Consider the following 21,625-nt stretch of genomic DNA (forward strand, 5'->3'; position numbering starts at 1 on the left):
CCGATTGCAACATCATTGCAAACAGTAAAAATCTTTTGATCATAAATTCAATACATAACTTTCTGTACAATAAAATGTCGCAATAAGTTCTTTGAAAAATATTTTTTTTACAAATTATTTAAATTGTTTAAATAATTATTTACAGTTATTGTTCACAATTATTAATTGTTTACAAGTTAAATAAATAATTTGTTACAAAATATAATCTTTATTCTCATTTAAATTCAGTGTTGAAATGTTTACTATATAGTAATTAGCAAAATGATTTTGCAATCAGACTGTATGGAACAATCGTTCTACTGAGTTAACGCATTAAACTTTCAATTTATTGTTAGCCTTCAATTTATTATTAGATCTTGGCTTTCTTCCGCTTCCCCTCTCTTCCCACTATTCCCTTCATTTCCTCCTCGCGTTTTATACCTCGTCTCGATCGAAATTTGCTTAAAAAGATTATAAAATAATATAGAGACGCAGGAAAGAAAAAGAAAAAGTGCAAAAGTGAAAGTAACAATGTCGTCTATAATTTCTATACAGAATAACACGATCTTATTTTCTTGTCACAATCCTGAAAATTCTACTTTTTTTTTTGTTGCCATTGATGAATAAGTCAACGAAATATAGAGAGGGGAATAGCCTTATATTAATCATCCTTTTTCAATATATATGTATTTTTATCGAGTTGTATATATCGTTAAATGTATAAATATCTCAAGAATCTTATCGCATATTTTTCATTATTTTTGATAATAGAGATAATAATCATTTGACGATAAAAGAGATCTTTTTGAAAAAACGTAAGATATATAATTTTAATTGATTACCATTAAAATCCTCCGCAATTTTTTTTTCATCTGTTTTACTATAACGAAATAAATAAAAAAAGATAAAAGTAAGATAAATAAAAAAAAAAAATAAATATATATATATATATATATATATATATATATATATATATATATATATGTCTATTTAATATAGACAGGGTATAGGCTCAAATGTTCCAGCCAGACTTTGAGATTATTTTATAGGAAATTTAATTCTAAACAAAAAGTTATATAAATGTGTCGAAAAATGTTTCCTTAAAAAATGAACCCAAAAACTTCTAAAATTATGATTATTTTATACATTATTTTATACATTTTACAAATATTAGCAAAAATATGCGTTTTCTAACAAATGGTACCAAAAAGTTGTAGAGATTCGAGTTAAATTATTTTTCAAATGAGATTAAAATGATTGTAATACGTTTCATAGGTTTTAAGATCAGTTTCAAATATATAAAAAAAATAGTAGAGCTTCTTAAAAATATTTTTTATTTATACTATTATATAGCCTTAGCTAATTTTTAATGTTTATCTTGCTTGTTTGTTAGTCTACTAAAAAAAATTACTTTTTTGTATTGTTTAAATCAATTATTATAAGAGGATAATTTAAAAAGCTCTGTAGCGTTAATAACCAAAAAAAATTTTTTTATATATTTGAAACTGATTAACTTAAAACTGAAAATCTATAGAACATACTATAATATCATTTTAATCTCATTTGAAAGATAATTTAATTTCCTAATTTTTGTATTGGTATTTTCTGTTAAAAAACATACTTTCTCTGATATTTGTAAAAATAATCGTGTAATTTCAGAGGTTTTTGGGCGCTAACTTTCTAAGGAAGTATTTTTCGATTCATGTTTATCGGAAACTTTTTGTTTAGAATTAAATTTCCTATAAAATCAAAGGCCGAAACGTTTGGACCCTGTATATATATTTTTATATGTAAAATAATATGCACAACTGTTGAGCATCGTGTCAATACTTATGTTGATTTGTTGGTTCTAGAAGTAAGAATCAATAACGTTCGATTTTCACTTTTCACATTTTCACTCTAGGGGAAAAGTTACATAATCTCTGCCTTGTTGTCGAAAGAAGTGTTCGAAAATTCTATTGGTGGAATAAAGTATTACAAATTGTCCAATCAGAACAAAGAAATCTTTCTTCTTATCGTTCTGACCAATCAAACGATTCGAAACTTTTCTAGAAACACATCTTTGGTAACAGCAGTTTTCCTCTTGCTCCTTGCTATGATACACTTGGTGAAATAGGTTATATATTGAAACGTTAGAAAGAGAAAAAGTAAATAAAAAATAAACGTGCAACTACAGGAAATAAGGCTATTATTTTTAATTTTAATATCAGGTAATATGGTGCAGTGTTTAGTGATATAAATGAAAAAACGTTATTTTATCAATAACATTATTTTCTTTACCTTTTTATCGATTTTCAGAATCACAAACCAAGAATCGTTAAATCACAAATATTATTAAGTGCATTCAGAAATCGTTGACAGAGAGGAAAATGGAGATGGAAGAGGTCACAAAATTGGAACATTTATCTCTAGTGTCTAAAATATGCACAGAATTGGAAAATCATCTTGGATGGAACGACAAAGATTTGGCTGAATTTATTATACATCTAGCTGAAGAAAACAACACATTTGAAGCGTTTAAAAAAATATTGATCGAAAATGGAGCCGAATTTTCAGACTCTTTCATAAAAAATCTTCTTAGGATAATACAACACATGAAACCTGTTACAACATCTGTCGAAAAGCCATCAAAACTTATAAATAAGAATGAACTGGCTCTAAAATTCCCTGCGCTAGCATTACCAAACGATGATCCGCACTGTTCAAATATCAAAAATGCCAAAGATGAAGATATTGTCAACGATGTTATGGCTTCTTTAGAAGCATTTGCACCGTCTAATAAAAAACATTCTACAGGTACTGAGAGAAATAGTAAGATTGACAGTAGTGAGAAAAAAGACAAACGAAGAAAGAGAAGCAGAAGTGGATCAAGAGATAGAAGGAGACACAGATCCAGATCGCCGAATCGTAAAGAGAGGCGGCACAGATCGCGTTCCAGATCTCGAAATAGAACGCGCAAAAGACGTTCTGTATCTCGTGAACACAGAAGATCATCGTCTCGCGATCATAGAGATACAAGATACTCGAGAAAACGCGATACTGATAGATCTAGATCTAGATCTGCTGAAGAAATGCTTTCTGTAGAACCAGAGGTGGGTAAAATTTACGCAGGTAAGGTTGCAAACATTGTGCCGTTTGGTTGTTTCGTTCAATTAGAGAGTTTACGGCGCAGATGGGAAGGTTTGGTTCACATTTCTCAATTACGAAGAGAAGGTCGAGTGGCGAACGCGAGTGATGTAGTTTCCAGAGGTCAGAAAGTCCTAGTAAAAGTTCTCAGTGTTGGTGGACAAAAGGTGTCTCTAAGTATGAAGGATGTCGATCAAGAGACTGGGAGAGATCTAAATCCCGTAGTGCCGATCGCAAAGGCAGATGAGGACGAGAAGCATTTGCGTAATCCAGATAGGCCTACTTCCTTGCTAGAATTACAGGGTAATTACGACGAGGACGAGACATATTCGAGAAAGCGCGTGCAACGTTTATCATCGCCAGAAAAGTGGGAGATTAAGCAGATGTTGGCGGCATCATGCATCGACAGGAACGAGTTACCAGAGTTCGACAACGAGACCGGGATTTTGCCGCGAGAGGACGACGAAGAGGAGGATGTGGAGATTGAGCTCGTCGAAGAAGAGCCACCATTTCTGCATGGTCATGGTAGAGCATTGGGCGACCTTAGCCCTGTGCGAATAGTGAAGAATCCGGACGGCTCGCTGGCGCAAGCAGCGATGATGCAGAGTGCCTTGGCGAAAGAACGGAGAGAGCAAAAGATGTTACAGCGCGAACAAGAGATGGACTCTGTGCCCACTGGTCTGAATAAGAACTGGATAGATCCGTTGCCGGAAGCGGAAAGTCGTACTTTAGCGGCGAACATGCGCGGCATCGGGCTGCAAACGCAGGATCTGCCTGAATGGAAGAAGCACGTGATAGGCGGTAAGAAATCTTCGTTCGGTAAAAAGACCAACCTGACGCTGTTGGAGCAACGTCAGAGCTTGCCGATTTATAAATTACGGGATGATTTGGTGAAAGCGGTAACGGACAATCAAATTCTGATCGTCATCGGAGAGACTGGCTCGGGCAAGACGACACAGATCACGCAATATCTTGCAGAGGCCGGTTTTACCGCACGCGGCAAAATCGGTTGTACGCAGCCACGCCGCGTGGCAACTATGAGTGTGGCCAAAAGAGTGGCAGAGGAGTTTGGCTGCTGCCTGGGCCAGGAGGTGGGCTATACTATCCGTTTCGAAGATTGCACTGGACCGGAGACTAGCATCAAGTACATGACCGACGGTATGCTGTTGCGCGAGTGCTTGATGGACCTTGATCTGAAAACGTACTCTGTGATCATGTTGGACGAGGCGCACGAACGCACGATTCACACAGACGTATTGTTCGGTCTGCTGAAACAGGCGGTAGGCCGTAGGCCCGATCTCAAGCTAATCGTCACTAGCGCCACTCTGGATGCGGTTAAGTTTTCGCAATACTTTTTCGAAGCGCCGATCTTTACCATACCCGGACGCACGTTTGAAGTTGAGGTGATGTATACGAAAGAGCCGGAAACAGATTACCTGGACGCTGCGCTAATCACCGTTATGCAGATCCATTTGCGCGAGCCGCCAGGCGATATTTTGCTCTTTCTCACCGGTCAAGAAGAGATCGACACAGCTTGCGAGATTCTTTACGAGCGCATGAAGTCACTGGGTCCGGATGTGCCGGAACTAATCATTCTTCCCGTTTATTCGGCTCTGCCTTCGGAGATGCAAACTAGGATATTTGAGCCGGCACCACCTGGTTCGCGCAAGGTTGTCATCGCAACAAATATTGCTGAAACAAGCCTGACAATCGATGGCATCTATTACGTCGTTGATCCCGGCTTTGTCAAGCAAAAAGTTTATAATTCCAAAACTGGTATGGATAGTCTCATAGTAACTCCAATCAGTCAGGCGGCAGCGAAACAACGTAGCGGACGAGCCGGCAGAACCGGACCCGGAAAGTGTTATAGGCTCTACACCGAGCGGGCTTATAGAGACGAAATGCTGCCCACGCCAGTACCGGAGATTCAGCGGACAAATTTGGCTACCACCGTGCTGCAACTGAAAACTATGGGAATCAACGATCTTTTGCATTTCGATTTTATGGATGCGCCACCGGTAGAGTCGCTGATCATGGCTTTAGAATCGTTGCATAGCTTGAGCGCCCTTGACAACGAGGGTCTATTGACGCGGTTAGGTCGGCGAATGGCAGAATTTCCACTCGAACCAAATTTATCCAAGATGTTGATCATGAGCGTACACCTTCAATGCTCCGATGAGATTCTGACCATCGTTAGCATGCTATCCGTTCAGAACGTCTTTTATCGACCGAAGGACAAGCAGGCTTTGGCCGACCAGAAGAAGGCCAAATTTAATCAACCGGAGGGTGATCATTTGACCCTATTGGCGGTTTATAATTCCTGGAAAAATAATAAATTAAGTAATGCGTGGTGTTATGAGAACTTTGTACAGATCAGGACACTGAAACGCGCCCAAGATGTGCGCAAACAACTATTGGGCATAATGGACAGGCACAAACTGGACGTAGTGTCGGCCGGCAAAAACACAGTACGCATACAGAAGGCGGTGTGTTCTGGATTTTTCAGAAACGCCGCGAAAAAGGATCCGCAAGAAGGATACAGAACATTAGTCGACAGTCAAGTTGTATATATTCATCCGAGTAGCGCATTATTCAATCGCCAGCCGGAATGGGTAATTTATCATGAATTGGTACAAACCACCAAAGAATATATGAGAGAGGTGACAACCATTGATCCAAAGTGGCTAGTAGAGTTTGCGCCTGCGTTCTTTAAATTTAGCGATCCAACAAAACTCAGCAAATTTAAGAAGAATCAGAGGCTAGAACCGCTCTACAATAAATATGAGGAACCAAATGCATGGAGGATATCTCGGGTTCGCAGGAGACGTAATTAAAAGATTCGCTGATGATCTATGTAAATTCCGCGTTATAACGATTTTATCTGCTTGCACATTTTATATTTCTGAAACTTATAGAGAAAAATATGCTCTTGGTTCAAAATAGTATTTCTTTTATCGCAATAACAGCTTGCACTTACAATGATAAAACTTTGAAAAGACAGAAAACATTTTTATTTTGTAATGTAACATACTAGTTTGTTCTAATACACATGTAAAAAATATTTTGCTTTATTATTAGGAAAAGCAAGGAGAGACAAGTTATAATATCGCAAAGACATTATATGACTCGATTTTATAAGATGTGTTATGAGGTGTATTATGAGAAGAACATAATGTAATAATTGAATCATATGTACAAGAATACAATTATAAAGAAAATGATTTACGAACCTTTATGATGTACATACTTATAAATGTAACCATGTTTAGATTAAATTTCCATTATTTATCAAAGGATCTGCTTTGGTAATGTATGATACAAATTCTCTAGCAATCAGTCTTTTAAAAAGAGCAACATCGTACATTTTCAGTCTTTCTTCCCTCTTGATTAATTATTAAATTTATTATAAATAAATACATTCTCGATAACATTTAATAAGATGTGACAATAGGGAAAATATTTCCTCATTTAATTTATTCTTTTCTTATTTCTAGTTTCAAATTTATATTTGTATTATGACAAGATCGAGTTTTGTATGTATGGACGCGAATGTGTATATATATTATATATATTACACATATAACATGGTTGAAACACCATAAGAGAATCTATAAAAAATTTACAAGTTTCTAAAATGAGAATCAATATATTTGGGAGATATCACTTTTTTTGTTTCCGCACTTGTGCTATAGTTCAGTAAAATACTATTTCTTGGCTTGATAATATACAAAGTCTTCGGAAAAACAGAATCTCATATTAGTAGAACTATTGAGATTGTTGCTTCTTTTTCACTAATTCTACCAATTGTTTATAGCGCGCTTGGCATTCTTCCTGTAAATCGATGATAATTTCTAAATCTATAATCCACTACACAAAGAGAGTGATAATAAAGAAAAATCTCTTACTTTTGTTTTCCCTTCGACGCAATTTGCAATTTTTTCCCATCTATCTACAGATGCACCCTTGGGGTATTTTGTGAGAGCCGCTTCTAATGCTCTCTGTTGTTCCTGACTCCATTCGACAGTGCTGACTGTATTTTCGCTGCGGGTTTTAATTTTCTTTGGTCTTTCTTCTACAATTTCCTCGTCCATTGATTCAGTAGGTTTTAAACCTTCGTCTTTTACCTAACATGGTAAAATATATCGATCGATTTTCAACATCTCGTCATTTAAAAAAAAAATAAAATTGATATAACAATATAATAACCTTCTTAGCCATGTGTGTCACTTCCGCGACAGTGCGATTCATAACGGTCGCGATTTTCTCCCATCGTTCCGGAGTTCCACCGGGGTACTTTTTCACATACTTTATGAGCTCCAATATATCATTGTCAGTCCACAAGCCGCCAGATATAGTTTGCTTTTCACAGACGTGATTCGTGTAATCACAATCTTCTTTCTTTATGGTATCTTTAAAATTGCTGCTATTTCTCTCTTGTGGTGTAAAACCAGACCTACGTTTTCTAACGCTGCGCGATGTTATTTCTGGTTCTGGTTGCTCATTCTCCTGTGCTCTGAAAAGTAGATGTTTAATTTATTACAAATGATATATAAATTAGATAAGATACACAAAAAATTACTCTTACAATGCCTCTTCTTCTTCCTGCTTTATTCTCTCCTTTCTTTCTTTCAAGAGTTGAATAATCAGACGAATGGTAGAAGGTATAGCTATTATTGAACCAATTATCCATCTTGGTAACTGAAATGGAAGAGTATTCCACATGGTTGGAGTAGGAATTTTTTCCAAGATGTCCGCCAAATCTGGAACATCCATTTTGCTTTTTCTGCTTTTCTTTTGCATTTTCTGAAGCTTACTGCCTAAAACTTGTTCCTACAATCATTGCAACAAATATTAATTTTTTACAATTTTTTATCAAATATAAAAAAAAGAAAATAAAGCGTTTCTTACATAAGTATATCGTTTCTCGAAATATGCTGCCCATGCTACAAGATATTGTCCTATCGTAATAACTGTGAATAAAATAACACTCATTTCCAGCAGCCCCATTTTTCGAACATGACGATAGTAATACACTGCCGATCGCCAATTTGGCAAACCATTAACAAGTACGTTATCATATTTCTGTCGCTTTCCAGAATCTTTTAGGATGTCATAAACAGCGACTAACTAAAAGAAAAATGCAAAAGCTGTCAATGTATATATTTTTAATAATTTTAATGTCTTATCTTTGTTTCTATGAAATATATACCTTTCTAAATTGTTGTTCCGCATCTTCAGCCGGATTTTTATCCGGGTGAAGCTGCAATGACAAACGCCTAAAAGCTTTCTTGATCTCCGATGCATTCGCGGACTATGAGAGAAAAGACATTATTTATTAATATTATTAAAATTTATTTAATGACATTTAAAAATGTTAAAATATATTTGTAGGAAAATACCTGTGTAATGCCCAAAACATCGTAAAAATTTTGATTGACCTCCTCGACTACGTCGAATACCTCCAAATCATCGTTGTCCCATGCATGAGAGAATCTAAACAAGGTACTCAGAAAATAGAAAATCCCAAAAATGATCAATGGTACATTCATTTTTATCCACCGAATATAGACATAATTATTAATACACGCGCGAGTTTCTCGGTTTCGATGCAAAATCTCAGATTTTATTAGGACATAACGTTCTACTTTTCGGCATCTTAGGTTAGAAATTTTTTTTGACGCAAGAGTGCCACATTGCAATTATCTCTTTTCTCTTCTCTCTTTTTTGAGATTACGTCAGAATTACGGTGGATACATATGATATATACATACGCTATAGAATAATCGACCAATAGCATCCACAGTATACTTCGTCGCACGTGCTGATTGGCTAATCAAATTGCAAGAAACTTTCGGAACTTGGACATTTCCGCTGAGTATGTTTGATAAATTGATAGATCTGTACTGATATATTTATCTATGGATGAATTTTACAGATTTAATATCACTCCATATATGTAATACTGTTATATTGCTAGTCAAAGCTCAACGCAGGCGAAAACATTACGGTGCAGACGTAAATCAACCTCTCGCTTCCACAATTCGTATACTTGACACAATGCGCATGCGCAGGCATATGTAGAGGCCATATATATAATACTATTGGCTCAACGAAATTTGTGCATGCGCATTGCGTCAAGTACGCAAATTGTGGAAGCGAGAAGTTGATATACATCTGCACCGTACTGTTTTTGTTAACGCCGCGATTGGGAAGATAAAGTCAATTTTTTTTTTATATTATCGACTGTGATTGGTCAATTTCCTTACGATTAACGACGTACGACTTATTATAGAATCGGCCTAATCGCTCAAATCCCTCGACCATCCTCTTACGATATCGTCTGTGATATTATCATTGTGTAATTTACTTGAATTTATTGACATAGTATCAAGATGATGATGGACTATTTTGTGACAAACAATTCCTTAGCACCCGCACCGATGGGAATACAAAGCACGGCGGGAGCTGTGCCTGTAAAAAATGACAAAGGTGAAGTGAAATTCACTAAAGCACAAATGCTTCATGAAACAAAAATTATTTCTATTTAGATTATAATTTGATATAAGCTTGTGATTATATTATGGACACTTGTTGTAACAATGATGACAAAGTAGATATTCACAGTAAAATATAAAACAATTGCTTAAAATGAAAAAAAAAAAAAAAATTCTTTAGAAATATGTACTTTTTCGTTTTGCTTAAATATATTTAGCTCATTTTTGTTTATATATGTGTATATAATCGAGACATGTAATCTATGTTTAAGCTTTTTTGTCCCTGTTTAAAGAATTATGTTATGTTACAGGGGAATTGTCTATGAAAAAGGTAAAAGTACATCGTTATGTTTCTGGTAAACGACCAGATTATGCTGCGGCAAGCTCAGATGAAGAGTCGGAAGAGGAGGATTTTCTCGACAAACGTGTACATAAGAGTTATGACGACAACGAATCCGTCACAGATATTACCGCGCACTCGCACACAAGAATTAGGGACGAGGATGATCCGCGTTTGCGGAGATTAACGCGACAGCAAAAGGAAACACCGACAGAAGTGCGCACAGAGAGACATAGACACATTCATGAGCCTGAATTCATCGAAATTGAATTGGATAGAACGCGAGAGAGGATCAAATTAGAGAGCTCCGATTCGTCCGAGGATGAAGAATTGTCAGACTCTGAGATAGAGAAACGACGAGAAGCCCTAAAGCAACGAGTGCTCTCCAAGAAAGAAACGGAGGAAGAATTGATACATGGCGAAGAGGAGGACAGATCGGGCGAAAGTTCGGAGGAGAGCTCAGAATACGAGGAATATACAGATTCTGAAGAAGAAACTGGGCCGCGATTAAAACCTGTATTTGTTCGTAAAAAAGACAGAATCACAGTGATGGAAAAGGAGAAGGAGGCAATGCGACAGAAGCAAGCAGAAATTGAGATTAAGAAACTGGCCGAAGAACGAAAGAGGCAAACTTTGAGGATGGTGGAGGAGGCGGTGCGGAAAGAGACGCAGATAGGTAATAAAGGTAATGTCGAGCAAGAGAGTAAACTGAACGACGTTTGCACAGATGATGAAAATGACGAAGTAGAATACGAAGCTTGGAAATTGCGCGAGCTAAAGAGAATTAAGCGAGATCGCGAAGAGAGGGAACAGCTCGAAAAGGAACGTTTGGAGATCGAGCGTATTCGTAATATGACTGAGGAGGAACGAAGACAAGAGGCTCGATTGAAGCCAAAAATGATAATTAATAAAGCGACAAAAGGCAAATACAAATTCTTACAAAAATACTATCATCGTGGCGCATTCTACTTGGATAAAGATGATTCCATATTTAAACGCGACTTCTCTGGTGCGACCTTAGAGGACCATTTCGACAAAACAATTCTACCAAAAGTCATGCAAGTAAAGAATTTTGGACGGAGCGGTAGAACCAAATACACTCATTTGGTGGATCAAGACACCACACAATTCGATTCACCTTGGATATCAGAGACTGCGCAAAATCTAAAGTTCCATAACAATCAAGCGGCCGGGATGAAACAAGTCTTTGATCGACCTTCTTTAAAAAAGAGAAAAACTGAAAATTGAATCATACAAATACTGTTAAAAAATACAGTTTTCTTTTTTGTATATATATATATATATATTTTTATTTTTTTCATTTTGTTTTCTTATCATAACAATTACATGGAAACATTTGTAGATACAAATATGGTAATATTATTAACAAATATAAAACTTGGAAAAAACAGCATATTGTAATAATAGAGTTTGATCCACATTTCATCAATTCATATTACTTTTCATATTTTTACAAATATAATACTTTAACTCTATATATTTAACATACAAATTTTATAGTTAAATGTAAAACTCTATGGCCTGTATTCATAGTCATTCTTATATTTAAGATCATTTTAAGTCTTGGATCTTAAAATCCCATTCAACCAATGAAGGCTGCATCTAAAGACCATACTTGAAATGATCTTAAATATGAGAACAGATTATGAGTATTGGTCTATATTTTTCTCTATTATTATATAGTTATGCATAATTTTTCCATAACTTTAATCAGAATGAAAAATTCATATTTGCAATTTGTCGGAAAAAAGCGTATAAAATAAATTCTGATTTGTTACACGATATTAAAAGAAATAATTGATTTCTTGAAAATGTTTTAAAAAATATATAGAATATATTCTTTCAATAAAAATTTTATATTTATAATTTCATATGTTATCAAGTTGATGCAACATGTTTATATTTATTTGTTACCAAATATTTAAAATAGAATATTATACAACTTTAACAAAAAAAAAAAATAGAATTGATATAAATAGAATTTTTTTTGTTTTTGATCTATGCACTAAAAGTCTATATTACAATCAGATGGTGATTGAACTAATTGATAAATAGGAAAATTTGCATCAACTTAATTACTTAACATATTAATTATAATCAAGAAGTTCATGCAGTAAAAAAAGATAACATTATTATATAATAATAAAATGCCGAGCGTGAAAAAAGTATTGCTCGACGAATGTCTATGAATTTTCACACATACAAGTGCAAGAAACAAACATACGTACATACATACATACATTCATTCATTCAGATACAATACATGCACATATAAAACTAATAGATTAAAAAATTTAGTTTTCAAGATGCAATTTTTTTAATACTTGTTTTGCGGCAGCGCATTTAGCCTGCTTCTTATTAGTTCCAAAACCATGGAAGAGTTTCTCTTTACCTGCAATAGTTACTTTCAAAGGTACCATGATTGTTTCTGTACCTTCAATTAATACAGCATCCCTGCAATTTTATAGATATATTTTATATGTGTCTGTATATGCATATGGATATTTGCAAGAGTGATATTTTAAATATATAAAGATATAAAAACATGCAACTGATTAAACTTACAAAAATTTGGCACGTGCATCTTTATTTTCATATATTAGTCGTACTGGATGTTTAGGTATGTCTTTGCTAAATTTATCTGTAAAACGAATAGTTATAATTTCTTGTTTTCAACAAGATTCGATAACAAATCAACATAAATATATTGAAAATAAGCAAATCACTTTAATCTTGATAGAATTGAGATATTCTCTCACTTAAGTACTCTTTATTGAATCAGATTGTTACTGCTAATAAATTATTGTCCTAATGTTACTTATAAACTTACCAATTTCCTTATGCATAAAAGAATATACAATCTCCCAAACTTTTGTAAGATTCTTGCCACTATCAAGATAAATGGCTCCGATCAAAGACTCGAATAAATCTCCAAGAACTTTTGGAACATCAACATATTCTGCCAGATTACAATCCTCCTCTTCGAGTAATACCCACAGCAACTTTATATAAAAAAAAAGTTTATGATACATTATGTTATTCACTGAACAAAGTTCATAATGCTCGCATACCTCATCGTTAACTACATAATTTCGTTCTTGTTGGAACTTCACAAAGCGGTCGATTGCTTCGTGTAATTTTGGAGCGTAAGACAGTAAAGCAGTGTCTAAAGCATACCGTACCGCTACGCAAGCGAATGTTATATTGTTGACGAGAGCAGATCTCAGATCAGTAAGATCACCAGGACTCAAGTTCCCGCAATTTTCATAAATATAACATGTAATCAAAAAATCTAAAATCATTAAGGAGATGAAAATTAAGTATTTTTTTCGTTACAACTTCAATTTAAAAGAATTAAGAAAGATATGTGTAAATATTTTGTATTCTTTGTTGCATCACGTTATGTATGATAGATTTCATTTTAATATTACTAAACAGATTTTGTATTTACCTAAAATAGCATCTCCTAGAAATTCTAATCTTTGATAACACTCGGTTATTCCATTTGGTGTGTAGGATGGATGAGTGAACGCCTAAAACGAAACAAATAATATCGTAATTTTATATTACATGTTATAAATAGAAACAAAAATGTGTGGATACAGTAAATGTAAAATATATAAGGAGAAGAATTTGGATTGAATAAATAAATGTAACAATAAAAATTCGCGCACGCGCAGCCACTTTTGTAGCAAATTAAGATTACCTGCAATAAAAAGGCTCGGTTATTAAATTTATAGCCAATCTTAGTTTCCATATCATCGGCCCATGGCATGTATTTGTTGGGATTCCCCGAATCTATTAAAGGATCTAGTGGACTACTATACAGTAATTCGTCGATCTGAATATCTGGCAATATGCCAAACCATTTGAGCAGTTTTGCGGCGCCTCTTATACCGTTGCTCTAATATCAAAGGAATTAATATTTTTAATGCCTCGTGTATTTGACTATTATATGATATTTAGTTATGTTAATTTACGTTTTATTTTTACTCGTTAAATTCAAATATCAAAGATAACAATCAATAATGCTGCGTAATCATGTAAATTTACCCTGAGATAAACACCAATCAGCGCTTCTACCGAGTCCGCTACAGTCTTGTCGGATAAAATTTGAACACCGAGATAATGCTCGTATCCAGTTTGCGTGTCTTCCTTGTCCCAATTCGATACTATCTGCTCCATTATATTTTTTGTATTTTCGCTTATATACCCGGTGAATTTCTCTTCTTCTGGTATTCGTAGCTCGTACAATACATTTGGCGCCACCGATTCGTTCAACAATATCGTTTGTAACGGACGTAATACTGTATACGCAGGCGCGATGAAATTACTCGTAGGTATAAATGCGTCATTCTTTATGCGTCCGGGAATATTCTTCTTATTACCACAATAATACAGATTCCGATTACCGATGATTTTTCCCTTCAATGCCGTTAATTGACCCTCATTAAATGCCGGAAATTTATGATATAAAAATAACGATGTAATAAACTTCAAATAAGAATCGCCTAGAGTCTCCAATCGCTCCAAGTTAAACATATCCATACCTAATTGAGTGGTGAGTGCCTAAAATCAAATAAAATCTTATAATATCATGAGTAAATTACTTGTATTTAATTATTATTACTCTATTATTACTCTCTTGACACACACGATGGGAAATAATTACTCACATGCATGATTTCTATCACATTAGGACCATGTGAAAGAAAAAGTTTTTCAGATGACACAAGAATATCCAACGATGGCACTGATACAGTCGGTCTCACATTGCGACGATCGATGTGACCCTTGTTCGTATTTTTCTATTTCATATAAATGTTATTATTTGAAAGACATATACATGTATGTAATTGCAACATACACTACTGCATTTGACTTACCTGAATATTATCATTACAATCTAGAGATATAAAATGATTATAATATTGAATATCGATCATTTGGACTTCCTCCATATTACGATATAAATCCTGAGGTTCTTTGTCATTCGAGGGACTACAATCTGTATTTCAATTTTAAAATTATTTGAATTGTATTTTATAAAAGTTTATGAAAATAAGTCTCAAAAATATAAAAATGTTATAATAAATATGATTAATCATGTCATAAATCTTTTTATTTACATAATAAATATTCTAGAATGTATGCAGATAATACACATCGTCTACGTACCGCTCAATTCATATATGTTTAGATCCGGTTGCTTTATTTCGACTATATCGTCCGTCATTAGATCTAATTCGTTACTAGGTTTCTCCTCTAACAATTTCACACTATCTTCTTCCATTGTTAAAGGAGACCATTTTTCCAATGTCAAAGATCCTAAATTAGTCTCTCTTGCGATAATTACTCTCAAGTCTTCTGCAATTAAGAGTTGAGAAATTCTGTGAAGAATGGAAGGCAATATGGTTGCTTTTAACCAATATAGAGCCGGAAAATTTATCTTCCAACATAGTTCTGGAATCAAATGTTCCTGAAGATCTTCCACTGTGTCATCTGTTTTCTTATATTTTACTGATCCATCAAGCAATCTCCTGCAAATTTCGTTAAGTCGATTAAATGATTCAGACAGCATAAGCACGTTATTTTACCTCGGTTTTATGTAGTTAATCTTCATTGGTATCGGTTTCACTTCCAACATCGATTGTTGTAGATTTTCTATAGTTAAACCATGTTTTTCCTTGTAATAATGCGTGAATGTATCGAAATCTTCATTAGGGAAGCACGATTCGGGCGTAAGATCGTCACACACACGCGTAACTATATAAACATTTGCTGATCCTCTATAAGTTGGAGTGACTAATGCCAATTCGTAATCGCTAGTCTTGAAGTGAAAAGGCTTAGATGGCATAATTCGTTCTACATGTTGATACGTTCTCACAACATCCCAATTTATTTCTTGTTTGTCGTTCACTAAAACATTCGGACAAGAATGTAAAAGTTCTCTCATCAACATTGATTTGTACACATATATTGATTTAATATAAAACTTATAAATTGTACAACAAGTAAACTTACAATATGTTTCAAACTATGAACTTACAATATCTATACAAATCAGCAATTTATATTTTAATTATATTTACTCACATGGAACAATTAGAAAGGAATTTTCAAGATTTTCGTTATCAAAGAGCATAAAGCTCTTAATAATAGATAAAATTTCATTGAACAATAAGAAATGAAATCTTTTGAGCGATTCAATATCGGTTTCGCTTAGCATCATTGTTGCATAATTGATTTTTACGTCAACATCTAATTGGCCGTCTTTCATAAAAATCGGAAAGGAAGGTATCTGACAAATGTGAAAAAAATTATATTAATCTATGTATGTATGTAATTCTAAATTAGTATTTTTAGATACTTGTAAAAATGTTTTTACCTTTGGCATACTCTTTGTGGAAAGGATACCAAAGCCATTCTTATCATTCAGTAATTTATAAAAAATTATCCGTCTATTATCATAACTCGTCATAGGATATGTAGGAGTACAATTAAGAATATGAAGATGCAATATCTCTAAAGATTTCGGGAATGCGCTATATAATGCCATTGGGTGCTATCCAAAAACATTTTTGTAAATTAATATATATATATAATATATATTTTCATATATATATATATATATATATGTGTGTGTGTGTGTGTGTGTGTGTGTGTGTGTGTGTGTGCGCGTGTGTGTGTGTGTGAGCGCGTGCGTGCGGTGTGTGTGCAAGATATACACTATAAATGTGTGTATGTGTATTTTTCTGTACGTGTATGAAATAACTTCTATATATTATATCAGTTACTTTTTACACACCAAAAAAACTTATATAATCTCATTTTATTGTATATAATATACTTGCTTCTAGTCTATGTCCTCGCTTTCTCTTATATGTGCCAGGTAAATAATTCTTGTCTTCGTCTATCCAGTTTGGAAACAAACAATTCAAATTTTGTAAGATTGCGTTTCCAGTTGCAGGTAATAATTTATCCGTCAATGCACCTAGTTCGTGCAATTTTATGCAAGTTTTCATAGCAGCAGATCGTTTAGCGCTATCTATAGTTTTCATAGAATCGCCGTAAATTTCGACTTTTAATGGCGATATGCTTGGTAATTTAAGAGAAACCTACCAAGTTTGTACAATAAATATATAAACATATTTATATATGTTGCGAGAATTACAACAAAGAATATATTTCTCACTGTCATTCTACATATATATATATATATATATATATATATATATATATATATATATATATATGTGTGTGTGTGTGTGTGTGTGTGTGTGTGTGTGTGCGTGTGTACAGATTAGATGTCAGAAAATACCTTAAACAATGTCCCATCATGATTTTTCATCTTATATAATTTCCAAATGGGCACCAGACGAACTAACTTGGAATTCATTAGAGTATTGCAATACATATTTATCATATTGATTGCAGATATCTCTGTTATACAACTTTCCACACTTCCATCATTTTGTTTCACTACGTATGGTTCAATTTCACTAACATATAGACAACTTGAAATATCGCTATCAGTAGGAAGTATGCGTAGTTCACTTTGTCCCACTAAACTCTAATAACAATAAAAATATGTGAATTAATGTTAGTGATTCATTTTTGTTTTACATTGATTTGTTGCATTTTGTTTTAAAAAAGATACTTTTTTTTTTTTTAATCAGTATAACCAATTATATTATCATTATCATGCACTCATACAACACACACAATATAATTTTATTATTAAATGTTATCTATGTAAAATATGTTTCTCCTTCTCTCTCTCTCTCTCTCTTTAGTAGATCACCAAATATTGGACCAGAATATTCATTTTAAAGATGAAAAGAAATTGTATAATCATAAAGAAGGAAACACATTCTTTCTAAGTTATAAATATTTTTTAGTAATATTTCAATAATATCCAAAATTTTCGTAGGACTTAAAATAAATATTGTTTTTTTTTTTTTTATTTCAAAAGAATTAGAGTGGAATACAAATGACATACATTTATATGCATGCATGCTTTTGATATATATTCATATCGATTCAAATACAAATGCTTTATTTATTATATGCAATATATAAAGCTAATACTACATAGTATAATATTAAAATAAATTTACAAGCATTTTTTGAATCGATAATCATATAATCCTCTTCATTCTTAATGAAAGAATAAGTGATTATTCATTATATCAAAATGCTTACTATTTTTAATCGTGATTCTATATTTTTGTAGCTTTCATATTTTTGAAGAAAAGCGATATCGTCTTTTGGCATTAAGACCATGTACTGACTTGAACTATGTCGTGCTCGACCTTTACTTTGAACGTAACCTCTGAAATCCGTTGGCATATCATATCGTATTATCAATGTGCAATTTGGTACATCAATACCTTCATCAACAACATCAGTTGCTACAATGCAATTTGCCAAACCAGCTTTAAACCTGTGAAAATGCATTTATATTGTGATTACTAAATTAACCAAAGCAGATTTATTTTTTATTTATTTATTACTATATGTAAGTCTGTATAATATACTGTGATACACATATATAGAAACAATTTTTTCCAATTTATCTAATATATTAATTAAAATATACACAAAACATAGTATGATTTACATTATTTGATTAAAATATTTCAATCATATTTTAATGTGTATACAGATTATATGTGAATGAATATGTACCTGAATATGTACTGTTGTTAATAATTATTATTTATAAAAAACAAAAAAAAATTCTCTTATAATTCATATTGATTTAAAAATACACAATAAATAAATTTGCAAGAAATTAGACTTTACCTATCCAATACTTCCTTATTCCACTTTGCAATAGATGAAATCTCTCTACTGTACTTGTAAGGATTATTCTGAAACCCGATTATATAATCAGGTAAAAGAAAATTGTATTGTTTATCAAGTTTTGATAGCATCTGAAATAATATAAATTTTAAATTGAAAATATTAAATTTATCTTTTTGATCGCAGTTAAAATTATTGTTTGATGTAATTTTGTGCAGGTTCAAAAAACATAGTATTTTTTTGAAAGAATAATTATGTCTGCACTATAGCAATTATTAATTATTATTCATGTTAAAAATATAGGAAAAATACTTACTTTTAATATATGATGAATCACTTGTGTCATAAATCTCTCCTTCACAAAAATAATGCAGCAGAATTTTTGATTGCCTAATAATTCATCATTACATTTTGTTAATATCTCAAATAATTTGCGAATTTGATCTGATGAAAAGCTGAAAATTTATGTTATTCAATATTATGTTCTGCAATATACCAACAGTAAATTATTGTAGCTTGCAAAAAAATTTTTTAAATTACTAACTTGTGTAGCTGTTCTAATTCCGTGTAACCTTTCATCTCATTATCAAACAATTTTCTTATTGTAATTACTTGCGTAATCATATAATCCAGAACAGTATCACTCATCTAAAATATGTTTAATAAGTTTTAAACTTTACAAAAATTAAAGATTCTACAACATTTTGTGTACACATCACTCCGAAAAGTAGGTTTTAATCATTTTAATTCTAATCAAATCACACTTACCAAATCAGTGGAGTATTTTCTTAAACTTTCTAGCTGGATTAGGTGTAACAAAGCTGACTTACTACCACCATATATACCTACAACATAAGTTATATTTCATATTGAATGTCTATTAAATATTTGATGAGGTACATAAAGATTAATATTGTATTTTAAAATTTACCATGCATTCTTTCTTTATATTATATACAACAAGCAAATTTAATTACCTGTTTGCAAAGTAGTTGTTTCTATATCTTTCATAATAGTTAGTAGTTTAGAAGATTTTGTTTTAGGCCGCATCTCTCGACTGGATTGTTTATACAAGTCATCCATATTCAAATTTATATTTTTCAATACTTCTGAAACCTTCTCTATTATTTGACTTATCTTTGTAATTATTTCAGAAGTTTGATATTTCATATACATGACAATATTTTCTTTTGGATTTGTACAATATCCTTGGATACAGTCTATTGATTCTACAGTTGCTATTTTTGACTGGAATGTTATTTCTAAGGACTAAGATATAAACCATTTTTAATTTTTTCAAGACTATACGAGTGTTATTGATAATAATCATTGTAATACTACAATACTATAATTCAGTTTACCCTGATTGTTGATTCAATTTTATCCAATTTTATATTGGCATTCAATAATGTTGCAGACATAGCTAAAATATGTGGTTGCTTATCTTTAGGACAATCTTCGAATCGTTGCATAATCTGTCTCATAGGGTGATTGCTTACTGCTCTGTGGCATTCATCAAATACAATTAAGTTTACTTTTTCTAATTTTATATATCCATGTGAGAGTACATCCAGAAAAATTTGTGATGTCATTACCAAAACCTAAATTTATTATAAAATTATGTTCTATAATTATTTTATAAAATCAAAACTCTCAATAATATAAATCTAATACTTGGTTTGCTTCAATTTCTGCCAACCACTGATCTTCCTCCCAATAGTCCACTTGCATATCTCCACTGTAACCTTTACAAAATAAACCTGTATGTCTGCTTATATATTTTGATTGTTGCGACACCAATGCTACTGTATTTACGACAAATATACTACGCTTTCCACCTTGACTATAAGGCCTAGATATAAAAGAAACTTTTACATTTTCAAATAATAAGATATATGTTATCAACTTATATAATTAAAAGAATAAATATACACACATATTATTAGAAAAATTAAAAAAGAAATATTTCTATATTGAGATACATACTTGCGTACATCAGCGCTAAAATGCCTCAAAAGCATAACAGCTATATATGTCTTGCCTGCACCAGTTGGCAAGTAAAGAATGGTGTTATTTTGCACCGCTTTTTCATAGAGATCTATTTGATACGCCCTCGGGTTAAATTCGATCTTGTTTGTCAATTTGGGCTCCATTGTGTCATATGATCTGAAATTAAACTTGAAATTGAACTTAAAATTATTGTAAGACATATATTATCGTAAATCAACGTAATTTCAACATAATTATTGTACAACCATAATTGTAATTGCATTAAAATCTATGTGAGTTCAATTTACAATTTAGACTTTTTAATTAAATTATTAAAATTCGTAATTACAGATTTTTATTTTATTTAACTTTTTCTTACACGTAACGCAAAATCGGCAATGTTTGCCAAGCAGGGAGATCAGTTCGATTAATAATTTAAATTGAACAGTATTTTTAAAAAAGGACACAAAAATATCTACATCCTCCGATCAACTGATAACCGACTACGTGTACATACATATATATATATACATTTCATCATTCGAAAAAGATTTGTATACATTTGGGGACAATCCCGAAGGTTCTACGAATAATCTCGAATAAATGATGAAAAAAAATTGTTTTTTCTTCTCTTTAAAAATTGTAATAACACCAAATAAGAAGAAAAAAAAAGAAAAACAAAAACAAATAAGAAAAAAAAATTATTTTATTGGTATAAATTTAAATCAAAAATCATTTATAATCTTGGATGCGTTCGAAATTCTACCTGTATAGGATTTTATATTTAATTAATCAATCACGACAAAAGGAGCAAAATTTCTTTGTTCTGATTGGTCAATAAAATCTACTCTATTCTAGGAAAATTGAA

General features: G+C 32.4%; 4 protein-coding genes across 4 annotated transcripts; 2 read left to right on the forward strand and 2 right to left on the reverse strand.

The window, feature by feature from the left end:
* The first annotated feature begins 2,051 nt into the window (after window positions 1-2,051).
* On the forward strand, window positions 2,052-6,334 carry LOC126851603 (ATP-dependent RNA helicase DHX8). Its single transcript, XM_050595724.1, has 2 exons — window positions 2,052-2,189; window positions 2,278-6,334. The coding sequence occupies exon 2, from the start codon at window positions 2,349-2,351 to the stop codon at window positions 5,937-5,939; it is 3,591 nt and encodes a 1,196-aa protein (XP_050451681.1). The 5' UTR covers window positions 2,052-2,189; window positions 2,278-2,348; the 3' UTR covers window positions 5,940-6,334.
* Window positions 6,335-6,477: 143 nt separating this feature from the next.
* LOC126851606 (dnaJ homolog subfamily C member 1-like) lies at window positions 6,478-8,830 on the reverse strand. The gene is made up of 7 exons (XM_050595730.1): window positions 8,505-8,830; window positions 8,315-8,416; window positions 8,014-8,232; window positions 7,691-7,935; window positions 7,312-7,618; window positions 7,011-7,229; window positions 6,478-6,936 (listed from the first exon to the last, which is right to left on the reverse strand). Exons 1-7 carry the CDS (start codon window positions 8,652-8,654, stop codon window positions 6,871-6,873), a joined length of 1,308 nt encoding a protein of 435 aa, XP_050451687.1. The 5' UTR covers window positions 8,655-8,830; the 3' UTR covers window positions 6,478-6,870.
* Window positions 8,831-9,237: 407 nt separating this feature from the next.
* On the forward strand, window positions 9,238-12,128 carry LOC126851605 (microfibrillar-associated protein 1). The gene is made up of 2 exons (XM_050595728.1): window positions 9,238-9,594; window positions 9,911-12,128. The coding sequence occupies exons 1-2, from the start codon at window positions 9,498-9,500 to the stop codon at window positions 11,185-11,187; spliced, it is 1,374 nt and encodes a 457-aa protein (XP_050451685.1). The 5' UTR covers window positions 9,238-9,497; the 3' UTR covers window positions 11,188-12,128.
* LOC126851602 (endoribonuclease Dicer) lies at window positions 11,773-21,275 on the reverse strand. Its single transcript, XM_050595723.1, has 25 exons — window positions 21,137-21,275; window positions 20,755-20,934; window positions 20,443-20,620; window positions 20,130-20,369; window positions 19,746-20,037; window positions 19,537-19,613; window positions 19,313-19,416; window positions 19,085-19,223; window positions 18,769-18,899; window positions 18,166-18,406; window positions 17,282-17,533; window positions 16,815-17,078; window positions 16,349-16,525; window positions 16,057-16,261; window positions 15,558-15,879; window positions 15,139-15,500; window positions 14,847-14,968; window positions 14,637-14,768; window positions 14,014-14,529; window positions 13,667-13,864; window positions 13,412-13,493; window positions 13,032-13,252; window positions 12,791-12,962; window positions 12,526-12,601; window positions 11,773-12,414 (listed from the first exon to the last, which is right to left on the reverse strand). The coding sequence occupies exons 2-25, from the start codon at window positions 20,919-20,921 to the stop codon at window positions 12,255-12,257; spliced, it is 4,830 nt and encodes a 1,609-aa protein (XP_050451680.1). The 5' UTR covers window positions 20,922-20,934; window positions 21,137-21,275; the 3' UTR covers window positions 11,773-12,254.
* Window positions 21,276-21,625: the final 350 nt, after the last annotated feature.

This window comes from Cataglyphis hispanica, chromosome 8 (genome assembly GCF_021464435.1).
Source record: "Cataglyphis hispanica isolate Lineage 1 chromosome 8, ULB_Chis1_1.0, whole genome shotgun sequence".
Classification (NCBI taxonomy): Eukaryota; Metazoa; Arthropoda; class Insecta; order Hymenoptera; family Formicidae; genus Cataglyphis; species Cataglyphis hispanica.